The sequence below is a fragment of the Haemorhous mexicanus genome, chromosome 21, assembly GCF_027477595.1.
Source record: "Haemorhous mexicanus isolate bHaeMex1 chromosome 21, bHaeMex1.pri, whole genome shotgun sequence".
NCBI classification, from domain to species: Eukaryota; Metazoa; Chordata; class Aves; order Passeriformes; family Fringillidae; genus Haemorhous; species Haemorhous mexicanus.
In genome coordinates this window covers 5,018,042-5,031,124 of record NC_082361.1, presented here as the reverse complement: position 1 = coordinate 5,031,124, position 13,083 = coordinate 5,018,042, and the positions used below count along the sequence as shown (strand labels likewise).

Here is a 13,083-nt window from a genome sequence, read left to right as displayed (position 1 = left end):
CCCAGCACAGGGCCTGGGGGCTGCCGTGACCCTCACTGAGGGGCTGATCCGGCCTGGGGGGCATCGTGGGGAGCAGCCTGTGGGCAGGGGCAACCCAGCAGAGCCCAGCAGGGCCTCAGGGGGAGAGAAAAAGGCGGGAAGAGCCTTCCCCATGGGGAAAGGCTGAGGGAGATGGGGGTGCTCAGCCTGGAGAAGGTTGTGGGGACACCTCACAGCACCTGCCAGGATCTGAAGGGGCTACAGAAGCCGGAGAGGGACTCTTCGGCAGGGGCTGTAGTGACAGGGCAAGTGGGAGTGGGTTCAAACTGAAAGAGGGGAAAATTCAGGCTGAGTATTGGGAGGAAAATTCTTCCCTGGGAGGGCGGTGAGGCTTTGGCACAGGTCGTTCAGAGAAGGCGAGGCTGCTCCCCGGGAAGCGTTCCCGGCCGGGTTGGACAGGTTTTGGGGCACCCTGGTGCAGCGGGAAGTATCCCTGCCCGGGCAGGGGGTGGCACTGACTAAACCCTCAGCTCCCCCCATCCCCAACCCCTCCATGACTCCCTGACAGGACCCGGCCCCGCCCACCGCGGTCACGTGACGCGCCCCGCCCGACACGTGACTCACCTGACCCGGAAGTGGCGCGCGGGGGACGCTGACGCTGGAACAAAGATGGCGGCCCGCGGCGCTGGGGCCGTGGTGGGGCTGCTGCTGCTGCTGCTCCGCGCGGGCCCGGCCCGCGCCCGCGTCCATCACCTCACCCTCAAAGTAAGGTCTGCGCCGCCCCCGGCCCCGCTGGCTCGGCCCCCGGGTGCCCTGAGGGGAGCGGTGAGGCCGGCCCGGCCCCGCGCATCTCCCGCGGGCCGGGATTGGTCTCCCCACGTCTCTCTCTTCGTTCTGCTGCGTGCCCCGAACCTTCTTTCTCTTCGCTTCTCTCTGAGTTCTCCCCCTGCGCCTCAGCCCGCCCGGGCCCCGCCTTGTTCTGCTTTTGCCGTTATCCTCCCGCTCCCTCTGCCCGCGTCCCCCAAGTCCCGTCCCGCTTTTTCTGGCCGCCTGTTTGAGTCGCGGGTAAAGCGTGTGAGGGGCCCCAGAGCCGCAGTACGTGAGGGTGCAGCTGCTTCACGTTCCGTTAAAAGCGATGTGATAAGAGAGGGCCGAACGTGGGCTGAGGAGAGGTTTCTGAAAGTGGATTTTGGTTGAGTTTCCTTTTCTGCAGTGCCCTGGTCGCTCCGAAGGGTGTTTGGCTGCAGCTGCTGTGCCCTAACCAAGCCATTGGTAGAGACTGAGGAAACTGATGCTGGCAGCTTTCTGTTTTGGTTCCATGGACTGCTGGGTGTGCTGTGAAGGAGCGATATATTAGGCTGTGACTATATTTGAGAAGAACTCGTTGTTCAGGGTTGTTGATGGGGAGTGCTGGAGGTCAGGGTGAAGGTGTGCTCTGCCTGTTGTGCTGTGCCTGAGCCGCTGCACAGCTGTGGGACAGAGGGGCTGTGGGACAGAGGGGCTCTGCACTGGGGTGGGTGGTGCCTCTTAAGGCTTTTGTAGAGCTCATGGAAAGCTCTGTCAATCTTCAGCATTTAAATTTTGTTTTGGGTGTCAACAACATGCAGTATTCTGCTAGTAGAAGCATTAGAAGAGATAATAAAGTGGTAAATGATTGGGTCCTGCATTGCTGTGTTGTTGTAGGAGTTCAGGGAGAATCCAGGACTTTGCAGCCTTTGGGATACAATGACTGCTGGAGATGTTCATGTCTTACTTGTGGGAAATTCTCCAGACTATGTAGTTGTTTAAAGTGCAACCACATGAATATTGTTGTATTGCAGGACAAGTAAACTTTTTCCTGAAGCAGTCAGTTAGGAGGCTTGTGCTGGTTGCATCATTGTTTTGAGGATTTACTTGCTTAATCATATGCAAATTTGTGACAAACAGTTGAGCACTGTAGGATTTCTCCTGGGGTAATTCTTTACCCTTAAGTAGAAAACTTCCCAATTTGCCTGAAGCAAATGTTCTGATGGCCTTTAGTCCCTATTGGGGACTGCCTGGATCAATTACTGAATCCTGTTTGGTTTTTTTCCCTCTCAGAGTGGGGTATGGGTTTGGTGTCCAGGTGTTTTGTGCAAGTTGCAGCACAAACTTGCTGTGAGAAGTAGCAGTGAGTTAATGCCTCTGCCCACCTGCTTTATAAACAGCTTCATTGTTAGAGCAGTTGAGCTTTATTGTTGAGCAGTCTCTCCCTTCCTCCTTCAACCCTTGCTTTACAGCCTTTATGTAAACATCAGACTCCAACAACTGAGTCCTTTCACAATGAAAGCTCCTGTCTGATGTTCTTGCCAGTGGCTCCTGCTTTGCTTGCAAGTGTGCATTGACACTGAGCCAAGCTAAAGGCCACAGTTTTGTGGGAGTGTTTGATATTAAATTTCCTCAAGCAAGCTGTTATTCCCTAATTCAGAATAGCTTCATTCTTGTATCTTTGTAATTACTGTGCCAATGTGAAGCTTTTTTGTTGTCAGAAAAACAAGCCACAGTCTGAGCAGTTTCCAGTTCTAAAAATAACATTTTATTTTTATAAAAGTGTACAAAATTGGGGTGTTTTTTTGCAGTAGAGAAATGATTTCCTTGAATTTTGCTGTTAGACTGACCTTGCCAGAGAAACTCCTCCTTAGCAGCAATTGCTGTCAGCTTCATTAGTTTAATGAGATATGTTAAAAAAGCCAGAACACCTCAACTAACAAAACCTACCTCTACAAAAACAAACAAACAAAAAAAAAAAAACCCCAAAAAACCCCAAAAACCTACAAAAATTTGAAGTTATAAAAGACCAACAGAAACAATTTTCAGAGGATTCCAGAAATAGCTGCAGTTGAAATGTTTCCCTTGACCAAAAACAAAGCCTTTGTCAGACATGGAATTGTAGAGAAGATGCTGGTTTTCAATGGTTGCTTGTAAATACCTGTGGCCTTTTAATGTTGATAGGTTTCAGACTTCAATAGCTCAGGCTGAAAATACCTCACAATAATTCATTCAGTCTTAGACAAATTATAAGCCTTCCTGTTAGTCTCACACATATAAGAAGATTCTTTCCAGGTAGGGATCACCAGTCTCTAGTGGAACTCTGGCTGCACTGACAGTGTGATTCCAGTTAGGTTTAGGGTAAAATGGTGGAGAATATTTTCTGCACATTCTGAGCTACAAAATCATGGATTCAGCTTCCCTGTAACCTCACTGAAATATTGCAGGATCACTTTTGTTCCTACAGGAGTGGAAGAACTGAGGAGGATTTTTATGGAAACAAGCTTGAGAACTTTGGGTGTTGGTTTGACTGTAAGCTGTTAGTGATGAGTCCCAGATCATCTCTTCTCAGTAGGGCAGGCTTAATTTTAAATGCATCCTATGTAAATTAAATTAATGTGTGTATTAGCAACTTGGATGCTGAAGTATTCACTTGTATGGGTTCACACCTTTGTTGTAAACTTAAATATTTCTGAAGTCAGTAGTTGAGTGATTAGAAATAAAAACTGGATTCTTTCAACCCCATTAGTAAGCCAGTGTCTTCAGGCTGTCAATATGTGGAGCAGTAGATGCTCTTGCTGTTGCTTGGTGGCAACTGGTGACTGTGTGTGGGGGATCATGTAAAGCTGAAGGATTTGTGAACTAAATCTGTAAACTCTAAGCACTCAAAGCTGAGATAAAGCCAGGGAGGAAAGTGGTGTGTGTTGTATATTAATTATCTGCTGGTGGTGGGGAGCATATCAGTAAATTAGCAGAGTAAATCACTTCAGCTGAGCTGAGGAGCTCTTGCAAGTGCTCTGAATTGAGCAGCTGCCTCTGGTCCTGTTTGCAATGTACAAAACCTTGTGTCTGGATGGCACCATGTCCCCCTCTTCTTCTCTGTCCATTTGGGGTTTAATACATCTGATGTGCCCTGTAAAGAGCCAGGATGGATTTTCTGTACTGGCTGGGAAGTTTCATGGAGTGTAGTGGAACCAGGTGGGCTCCTGCTTCAAGCTCGTTCCATGACCCAGAACCCGCAGACAGCAGAGCTCCAAAACTCTGTTAAACACAGCATCTGCTGCAAGCCCTGTGGCACTTAACTGTTTTTTCCTCTTCTGAGCACCAAGGGAACCATCTGGTTATTTGCCAGGTTAACTTGATTCTATTAGGGTGATCTAATTACAGCTGGATTACAGGTTAGCTGTGTCAGGATGAGTGTCCTGCTATTACAGTGAGGGATGTTTATGAGTCAGGAACGTTTTGTGCAGAGGCGTCAAAATCAATACTGGGGTAGAGGGAGGGAAAGAACTTTTTGTACTTGTACAGTTCATAGCTCAGTCTTCCAGGTCTGTTTTCAGAACAGTGTGCCTTTAGCAGCTGACTTCTCTTTTTAGAGAATTCTGCAATCTGATTATCTTTTCCTAGAAGAAGCAGGAGGAAGAAACATATTTCAATTTTTTTTATAACCAACTTGTCAAATGTTTAAAATTCCATTTTAAATTTGATTTTTGATTTCAAATGTTTTAGATTCCATTTTAAATTTGTTTTTTGATTTCTGTTGCCTTGTTTTTTCTTTTCTTCCAATTCGTGACCCAGTAGATTTGAGGGACCAGCTGCAGACGTTGGATGTGACCTTTTGTCATCTGATGTGGCAGCTGTGTGTGACGTCAGCTACTTTTCATGAGAGGTCCTTCATGTCCTCCTTATTTAAAAAAAAAATAAATTAAAGCTCACTGTACTTGAACCTTTATAAGCTGAGCAGGGCATGGGAAGAGATCAATTGCTATGGTTTCCTGAGAGGAAGGACATTATTCTTCAGCTAAAATGGGAGCAGAGGAAGGAATTCAATTTTTCCTGCTAGAGAAACTAACCCAAAAAATTCTGGTTTTGGTATTTATTCTCTTTTTATTTTTTTATTTATTTTATGCCAAAAATAATTTGGAGGTGTGGGACTAAATATAAAACTTAATTTTCACACATAGTTTTTCCAGTGAATTAATGTTTGCCTGTCCAAACCCTGACCCTGCCTAACATAGATGATCTGAGGTGGTGACAATGCACTTGCTAAACACTTGGCCAAACCCCAGCTCTCGGTTAGCTAAGATCCCCAAAGTCTATTTCCTCTGCAGCCTGTTGCAATGACAGTAGCCACAATTCAAACAATAGCTGTCTTGATGTGTTTGCAGTCACTTTGGGGGATTTTGCTGTATGCTTTTAATCAGTGATGCCAGATGTTAAAATTCTTCTTAAATTTTTAAATATTTCCTAGTAGAATGGCAAGTCAATAAGCAGAAACATGTCTTTTTAAAGTTCTTGCTGTTCAGGTTATTGGAAAAGTTGGTCCATTCCAGTGAAATAGTTGGTTACATCTGAAGGTATCCTAAAGAAATTTGCTATTTGCATAATTAGATATTTTGCATGAATATTCAAGTGTCAGTCACTCTCACCCTGCTTTCCCTTTGCTGCAGTAGATGACTCTGGATGTGTTTGTAAACTTGCTTTCCTTTCTAACAGGATGATGTGAGGCAGAAAGTGCACCTGAATACCTTTGGTTTCTTCAAGGATGGTTTCATGAGAGTGAATGTCAGCAACCTTTCCCTGAATCCAGAACCAAGCCCTGATGACATGGACAGTTTATCAGTGAGTTCCTTCCTATGAAGCCTCCTGTGAAATTACCCCCCACTTGTCTGAGGTGTCAAATCCAAGCTCATGATGCTGTTGGCTTTGCTTCCCAGCATGAGCCAATGATGAGGATCTGTGTATTGAGATTTATCCCTGAGCACTCTCTCTCCATTCTGCTGTAAGGATGAACCTTTAACTTGTTGGACCCTCTGCTGCACTCAATGCACACATCTATAACTTACATTGAACATCAATTTCCTAACAGTCCTCTGATGAGTTTTTTCACACTGTGTCATGTTACTTTGCAATTCAGCTTGTGATCATTGTGTCAGTAGGTTTCCAGAAGTGACAGTCTTATTTTTAACAGAACTGTAATATTACATGTTACATAGCACATTATATTAGGGATTTTAATAGAGATTAGATAATATACCTGAGTTCTTCCTCTGCTGCACAGTTTCACTTCTTCATTATGAAAGTATTAAATGTTTTTGTCAAGCAAAAACGTGCGGAATAATACTGAAAAAAGTTCAAATGCTCAGAGGCAGAAGCTACTCCAGATTTAATTTGGGTTTGAATAATGATTTTTTTTTTTCCCTTGGTGGATATGGATGAGTTTGTTACATTTGAATGTATTTTTATGCCTGTTTGGTGATGAGAAAATATCTGAATTTCACTTTAAATGTAAGTTAACTTGTTTAGAAAGCAGTATTTTTGACTCTTTCAGTAGTGGTTTGGTTTCAATTTGACAGATTCATCTCAATTGTCTCCTAGGTGGGTTTCAGCTTGGATCGAACAAGGAATGATGGTTTCTCCACTTACCTGGTAAGAGTAAGGGAAGTGAGCTTGCTGTTCTAAGATGGGACATCTCATAGTCTCCCTGACTCTGGGGATGGCTGGAAGAAATAAAACCAAAGATGGGGAGGACTTTAGACATTGGCAGTATGGATTTACATCTTACTGGACTGAGAATGGTAACCTCTATCTGGAGGGGAGCATGTCCAGAGAGCACTTCAGAGGTATTTTGTTCATGTTACCAGGATGAAGAAGTGGATTATTGTATCTTGAAGAAGACTCCAGAGCCAGATGTCTCTGTTGTAATTTTACTTCTGGACATACGACGTGATGTGTGAGTAAAGAGTGTACAAGACATTTTAAAGTTACTTCTTCAGTTGAAGATCATTTCGCACTTGGGATTTTTTTTTTAGGGGCTTGGAAAGTTTCTGTGCATGTAGGTTGGTTTTTTTAAAGGGGTTACATGACAGTTGAGAGGAGGTGAATGTTAAAGTAAAACATCTGCAGTCTAAAATGGTCCAAGAATTCTTCCTGCATATTGGAGGGGTAAAGGGACAGCAGGCAAAAACAACCTACCTTAATTGTGCTGAATGAGCTTTGATGTCTTGAGGCACTTTTGCACTCAATATGGAATTTTATTGTTTGTATTGAGTTATCTTTTTTATGGCAGTACCTTCAAGTCTGCATTGCTTCCTTTTGCAAGAGCTCATGTGTGGTAACATGGTTTCTAGTGAGAATCTGCTTACCAAAGCTGAAGAAATTTAATTTTCTTCATCTACTCTTGTATTTCATGTAGAGGTAGAGTGTGACTTTTCCCACACTGATCAGTTCTGCTGTGAGTCATGATCTGGTTCTTGCCTGTTCTTTGTGGTACAAAAAACAGAACAAGACAAGTTGATTTTCCTTTATTGGGTATATGGCTGTGACAGCCTCTTTAAAAATGTTGGTTTACTTTCATTTTTATGTTCATTTTGTAATAAAACCTCTTTGTTTCTTTAGTGTGAAAGTACGGTTCTCTTCAGAAGCTGCTTCATTGTTACCTAAAATTGTATTTGTGTCTGAGGAAAATGGTACTGCCTTAAATACCAAGCTGCTGAAAACTTCTGAACTGAGCAGTGATTCTGATAAAAATCCTCCAAAGACCAATGAAAATACAGGTGACAAAGGTAAGCCAGCTAAACCTGAGCTGTGTGTGCTCTCACTACTGATTCCTCATTGCTGTGCATCCAACACTGAGTTGTGGTCACATTCTGGGGTCCCCTGGGGCAAGAACTTAATGTACATCCTGTGTAAACCTGTGCACAGAGCTGCCTGTGGGGCTGGAGTCTCCTGCTCTGTGATTTGTGTTCACCAGTCCTGTTGATCCATCAGAGAGACAATGAGTGTTGGAGACCTTCGGTGTCTCTCAGGAGGGGTTAACAACTTGGTTGTCTTTTGTCTGGAAAAAAGAAAGCTAAAGCGGGAATTTTATGGCCACCAACAACTAGTTGAAGGAAAGTTAGGAGGACAATGATTTCAAGCAATTTTTAGTAGTGGTACATGATGTCTATTTCTCTTTATTAAGTCTTGGATGTCTCAGATGGGATGTTAAGACAGAAAGTAAGTAAAACAAATATCTTTCCTAAATAGGTATTCCAGTATTGTAGCAGACCACTTGTGCAATCTGATCTCCATGTTTTGTGGTTTTAAATGCTTGACAAAGTAAAACCAGGGCCAACATGATACAGTTGACACCAGGTGTGCTTTGAGTCAGAAGTTGGATTTGTCTTCAGGAGTCCTTTCCAGCCAACATTTGTAGGAGTCTGTGTCTGTCTAAAGAGTTGAACTCCTATCACTTAGAAACTATGGGGAGGGAGGAGTAATTGTCCCAGTAATCTTTCTGGGAGTCACAAGCCTTTGTCTGGCTTCCAGACCAGCAGACAAAATAATTTTATAATCTCAGCTCTAATGGGATTAGCTCATGTTATCCCTTCCTGGCAGAGTTTAGACTTCAGATCAGACTGCTGAGCAGTCTGAGCTGGAGTAGTCTGAGTCTGTCTTGGCCTGTCACATTCACCAGCTTTGATACCATTCAAAAGCTTGGACAGCTGTTGTGAGAAGTCAGGAACCAAGGGTGGATGGCACTGGAGGGAATGGATCTGACAGCTATAGTTTTGCTTTCTCTGGTGTAAAAAGTGTAGCATGATTGTGGACAGTGCACTGAGGTGTGGGAGCCAAAAGCAAAGCTCAAGTCTTGAACTTTTGCTTCCTGGTAGAAAGGGATGACCTAATGTTTGAAAAGCTTGTTATAGGAGTAGAGTCAAACTGTGAACTTGACATGCTGCTCTACTGAAGGCTCCTGTCACCTCAAGTTCAGAGGAAATGCTCACCTGGCAGGTCACCTGTGCTTTTGTGTTTTGTTTGTTTGTATTTGTACTGGGACCTTAGTGGAAAGCTGTGAATTTATTCCTTCCTCATATGGAAATTAGGATTTCCATATGTTTGTCAGGCCACGTATTAATGCTCAGATTGAGATTTGTCAGTGAGATTAACAGTACTCAGTCATAACATAAAAAGTCAGAGCTGTAGCTTGCATCTGGTTTAGGTCACCTGCCTCTGGTCACTCTCACCAGAGAGGCTGGAAAGATTTCTGGGGTAGACTTTTGTAGGAGGTATAAGAATAGGGAATGCTATCCTGGCATTTGAGGATGCATTCAGAATGAATGCTGGCTGTGGGAAGAGTCCTCTGAGAGTAAGGAGAGACTGGGGAAGCATCTCTGTCAATGATTAGCTGGGGAACTGCCACGCAGACAAGTGTAGGAAGGTGTGAGTAAGGTGTTGACAACGTGGTGGTTTCTGAGGATGTCTAAATGCAAACACTAAACATACCATATAATACTTTTATCTCTAGATAAGAAGTTCAAACGAAGTACAACATCCTCCCAGGTAAGAAACTATCTGGAGCTCTCTTTCACAAAGACCCTGGGGGGGTATTGCAGTAGAATCATAGCAGAAAAGTGGAGAGTATTTGCTATTGCTCTCAGCCTCCACTGTAAATACGCAGAATGCAAATTTTATTGTCTGGTTGATGTAGCCAAGTGTTAGTTACCTGCTTAAGAAAATCTAAAGGTCTCTTTCCCTTTTCCCAGAGCATGGTAGAACAAGAACATCCTGTACGCCACGTCCAAAGAACGTTTTCGTTTCAGGTAGGGTGTCTGCCAGTGTCTGAACTCAGTTCCTTCACTGTCCTACTTTGGAAAAGTGAAAGTCTAGGATATAGATGTCTTTCTGATAGCAGGAGTCTGCCTGAAAATTTACTGAGCTAAGCATCAATGATGGAAATCTTTCTTTATAAGTTATGGGAGCTGCTTTTAAATTGGCTTTGTTGTGATGCTGTTCTAAATATCATAGTCTATGAGCCTCAACGTATTAAAGTTTACTGTGATAGTAGTGCAGATTGCTGATAACCAATAGCTGTGACCTGACTGCTGACTCAAGGGGAAGATCGTCTGTATGAAGCCAGATTAATGCTTTGTTTGTTTGCTTTGCCTGGTTCACTTGTGATGGTTGGTTACTACAAACACATTTGAAATTCTGTTATCTGACACAGATCCCATTTCCAGAGCTATCACAATTTGCCTAGGTGGGGGAGGAACAGAAAAGCTGTAGGGCAGGTATAATAAAAATTTTATGCTTTGCCATGTCAAATATATTGTATTTGTGGTCATCTTTTCTCTGTGGTGAACCAAGTTATGCACTGACACTTAACAGGCTTGGATTCCCAGAGTGCATAATCCTAGATAGGTGCAGTGATTTTGCATCTGGAGTTCTGTTGAAACTTCCAAATGTGCTGCTATCCTCAGAACAGTCTGCTGAAGGGAACCAACTGACCTCAAATGACTGACTTCTTTCATGCTTCAGTAGAGATGACTTCCTACCAGGGCAACCCTGTTGTGAATGAGAAGAATGCTGACTTCTCTATTCCTTCTTTTCAGTTCTTTTTTAACATCACCTCGGATAAACAAGAAGGTCTCTACAGCCTGTATTTCCATAAGTGTGTTGGCAAGAAAGGGCCAGCTAATGATCAGCTGCTGTTTAGTCTTGATGTGAGTACGGCTTCTAAAGGATAATTAACTTGTTAGCTTAGACTGCAACATCCACCTTCCAGCTCCAGCTTGTAACCAAGCACACGCTGCACATGAGTGCACATATGGGGTGGGACGTGATTCAGAGTTGTGTGCCAGTCTCTGCAGTGGCATTTCTGAAAGAAGTGACTACTGTAAAAATAATTAAAATACTGTTTTTGCAGAAATGCCTGAAAATCTGAAGGCTGAATGTGGGCTGGGTTCAGTCTACACAGTTGTGACCTGATGCTGTAATGAGATGGGAGCTGCATCAGCTGCTTTTGTTTTGCTGCACTCAAAAGTCACTTTTCTCTTTACGTGATTGCAGATATTAAGACTGTTGCTGCAATGTAAATTGTTGGTATTTGAATTCAGTTTTTTGCTTTTTCTGGCCTAATTAAAGATGTGTTTTTATGGTGTTAGATACATATCCTAAAGGCAATGTGTTGTAGCAAATGCTTCATCTCTTTTGATGTACAGGGGTTTGTTCCTGTGTGGTTTTAGTTGTTATCAGAGCTTGGGCTTTCCCTTTTTCCCTTTCCTGTGCTCATGCTGGTGTAAAATGAGCTGGTCTGGTATGAATTTTGTCACTGACTGAGGTACCTCAGCAACATCAATCCCTGAACCCTTTTTATGTGTTTGTGTTAATGCTATTGCAAGGGAACATGGAGGTGATAAAACTTAGCAGCCCTTGCTTGACTCAGACTACTTCAGAGCTGCTTCTGAAGTTATAGGTTTAGAAGACCAGCTTTTCTGAATTGCTGTGTGGGTCACTTTGACCCACAGAAGAAATTGGAAAGAGAACAAAATGTGGATGATTGATCTGCTTGGGTGTACTTAGAGATGCAGGACAGCTTCAGTGCTTCAGACCAGACTCAATGTGTGATTTTATTGAAGTCCTAGCACATATGACTAAGCCACTTAAGGGTATAAATAGAATGCTAAATAATGCTTCTGTTTTCTCAGTCACAGGAAAATAGGGTGGCAGCCCATTGTAGATATTGTTTCTGAATCAAAGGTGGGCAAATTGTGACGTTTTCTAGAGAGAACAACTATTCTTTGGGAAAATTACCTTTCTGAATTATGTTTCATAACTGAAGCATTGTTTTCCAAGGAGATTATTCTGATGGGAATAGTTTTGCAAAATGTTTTGAGATTCTTAAGGATGAAGAGTAGCTTTTGGTTTTTTTTTCTCTGAGACTCATAAGTCACCCCTTCAGAAAAGCTCATATTAAATGAGTGAATTTGATTGCAAAATGTAATTGCTAACTCAGTGCTTTAATGATTTTTTTTCCAACTGTACACATAACATACCTTTAATATTCAGATAGATGTTACGGAAAAGAATCCTGAAAGCTACCTCTCAGCAGGTGAAATCCCACTGCCAAAACTTTACATTTCCATGGCTCTCTTCTTTTTCCTGTCTGGGACTGTATGGATCCACATACTTCGTAAACGTAGGTAAGTTCAGTGCCTGTGGCAAGTAGGGACCTACCTTGTTTGGTTTTTTCTTTTTCATTCCTCTTCTTATAATGCCCAATTCACAGTCAGATTTGATCACCTCAAACTCCCAATCTGGCTCAGGTTTGTATGCTTAATACACGTAGTTTATATTTGAAAACTGTGTCAGTCAGCATTGTTGCAGACTGTCTTTCTAAAATTCTCAAATCTTTTGTTGAAATTTCTTCAGCTACATAGTCTTCAGTGTTGAAATTTCTTCAGTGTACATATTGTGGCAAAAAATAGACAGGAAGTTTCTGTAGTTGATGTCAAAAGGAGAAGACTTTGAAAATAAATAGCGAGAAAAAATTCATCACTTTATTTGGGAAATGGCAAATTATGACAGTAGAGAGCCTTAAATATCTTGATTGTGGTTTGAATTATGTTTAGCAAATTTTCTAACAGTTGAGAGGTATATATTTATATATATATGTGGAATATTCTTATTAGTTAATAATTTCAATTATCCCAAGCAGTAAAAATCGGGGGTTTAGAACATGAAGTTGAAATATGGCTCAGGATGTGGCAGAAACTTGGACTGCAGCATTAAGGGGAATCTTTTTACACTGATGGTCAGCTCAGCCTGGAAGCTGACAGAGGTTTTAAAGAAATATCCTTGGAAACTGAAATTTTTACTGCTGGCTTTTAAGTAATGCTCTTCCTTGTATTTTTTTTCCTTCCCAGAAATGATGTCTTTAAGATCCACTGGCTCATGGCAGCCCTTCCTTTCACCAAATCCTTGTCTTTAGTCTTCCACGCGGTGCGTACAGCATCTCTGCCTGAAGCTATTCAGCTAGGAAGTAAAAACATGGAATTCAGGACATGCTGTTAGGGAAATGTGCTTTGGAGAGAGCACAGTGGGAGGGAGAACTGGTCTCAGTAATGAAGCATTAGAACTGAACTGCAGCTCTTTGGTGGAAGTGTTTGTTTTCATCAGCAAATTCTGACTTTAAATACAGTTGAGATGGCCTGAAGTGTTGAAGCAGCAAGGGTTGGGGGTTGAGTGAATTCCACAAATTTTAATGTTTTGGCCATCTGCAGTGGGCCTGAAAGCTTGGGCTGTGCTGCTGCTTCAGCTCCAGGACTTGCATTAAAT

At 42.7% G+C, this 13,083-nt stretch overlaps 1 protein-coding gene across 3 annotated transcripts in view; it reads left to right on the top strand.

The window, feature by feature from the left end:
- Positions 1 to 590: 590 nt before the first annotated feature.
- Positions 591 to 13,083, top strand: part of GPR107 (G protein-coupled receptor 107) — a 37,282-nt gene continuing 24,789 nt past the window's right edge. The window contains exons 1-10 of one of the 3 annotated variants that reach the window (XM_059865438.1): positions 591 to 744; positions 5,482 to 5,607; positions 6,364 to 6,414; positions 6,630 to 6,718; positions 7,384 to 7,550; positions 9,275 to 9,309; positions 9,513 to 9,569; positions 10,359 to 10,469; positions 11,815 to 11,948; positions 12,672 to 12,747. In XM_059865438.1, coding sequence (XP_059721421.1) covers positions 649 to 744; positions 5,482 to 5,607; positions 6,364 to 6,414; positions 6,630 to 6,718; positions 7,384 to 7,550; positions 9,275 to 9,309; positions 9,513 to 9,569; positions 10,359 to 10,469; positions 11,815 to 11,948; positions 12,672 to 12,747 — 942 coding nt within the window. In that variant the 5' untranslated portion in view covers positions 591 to 648. Of the gene's footprint in view, positions 750 to 4,776; positions 4,858 to 5,481; positions 5,608 to 6,363; positions 6,415 to 6,629; positions 6,719 to 7,383; positions 7,551 to 9,274; positions 9,310 to 9,512; positions 9,570 to 10,358; positions 10,470 to 11,814; positions 11,949 to 12,671; positions 12,748 to 13,083 lie in introns of those variants that run through there. The other 2 variants (XM_059865440.1, XM_059865439.1) reach the window with 2 other exon arrangements.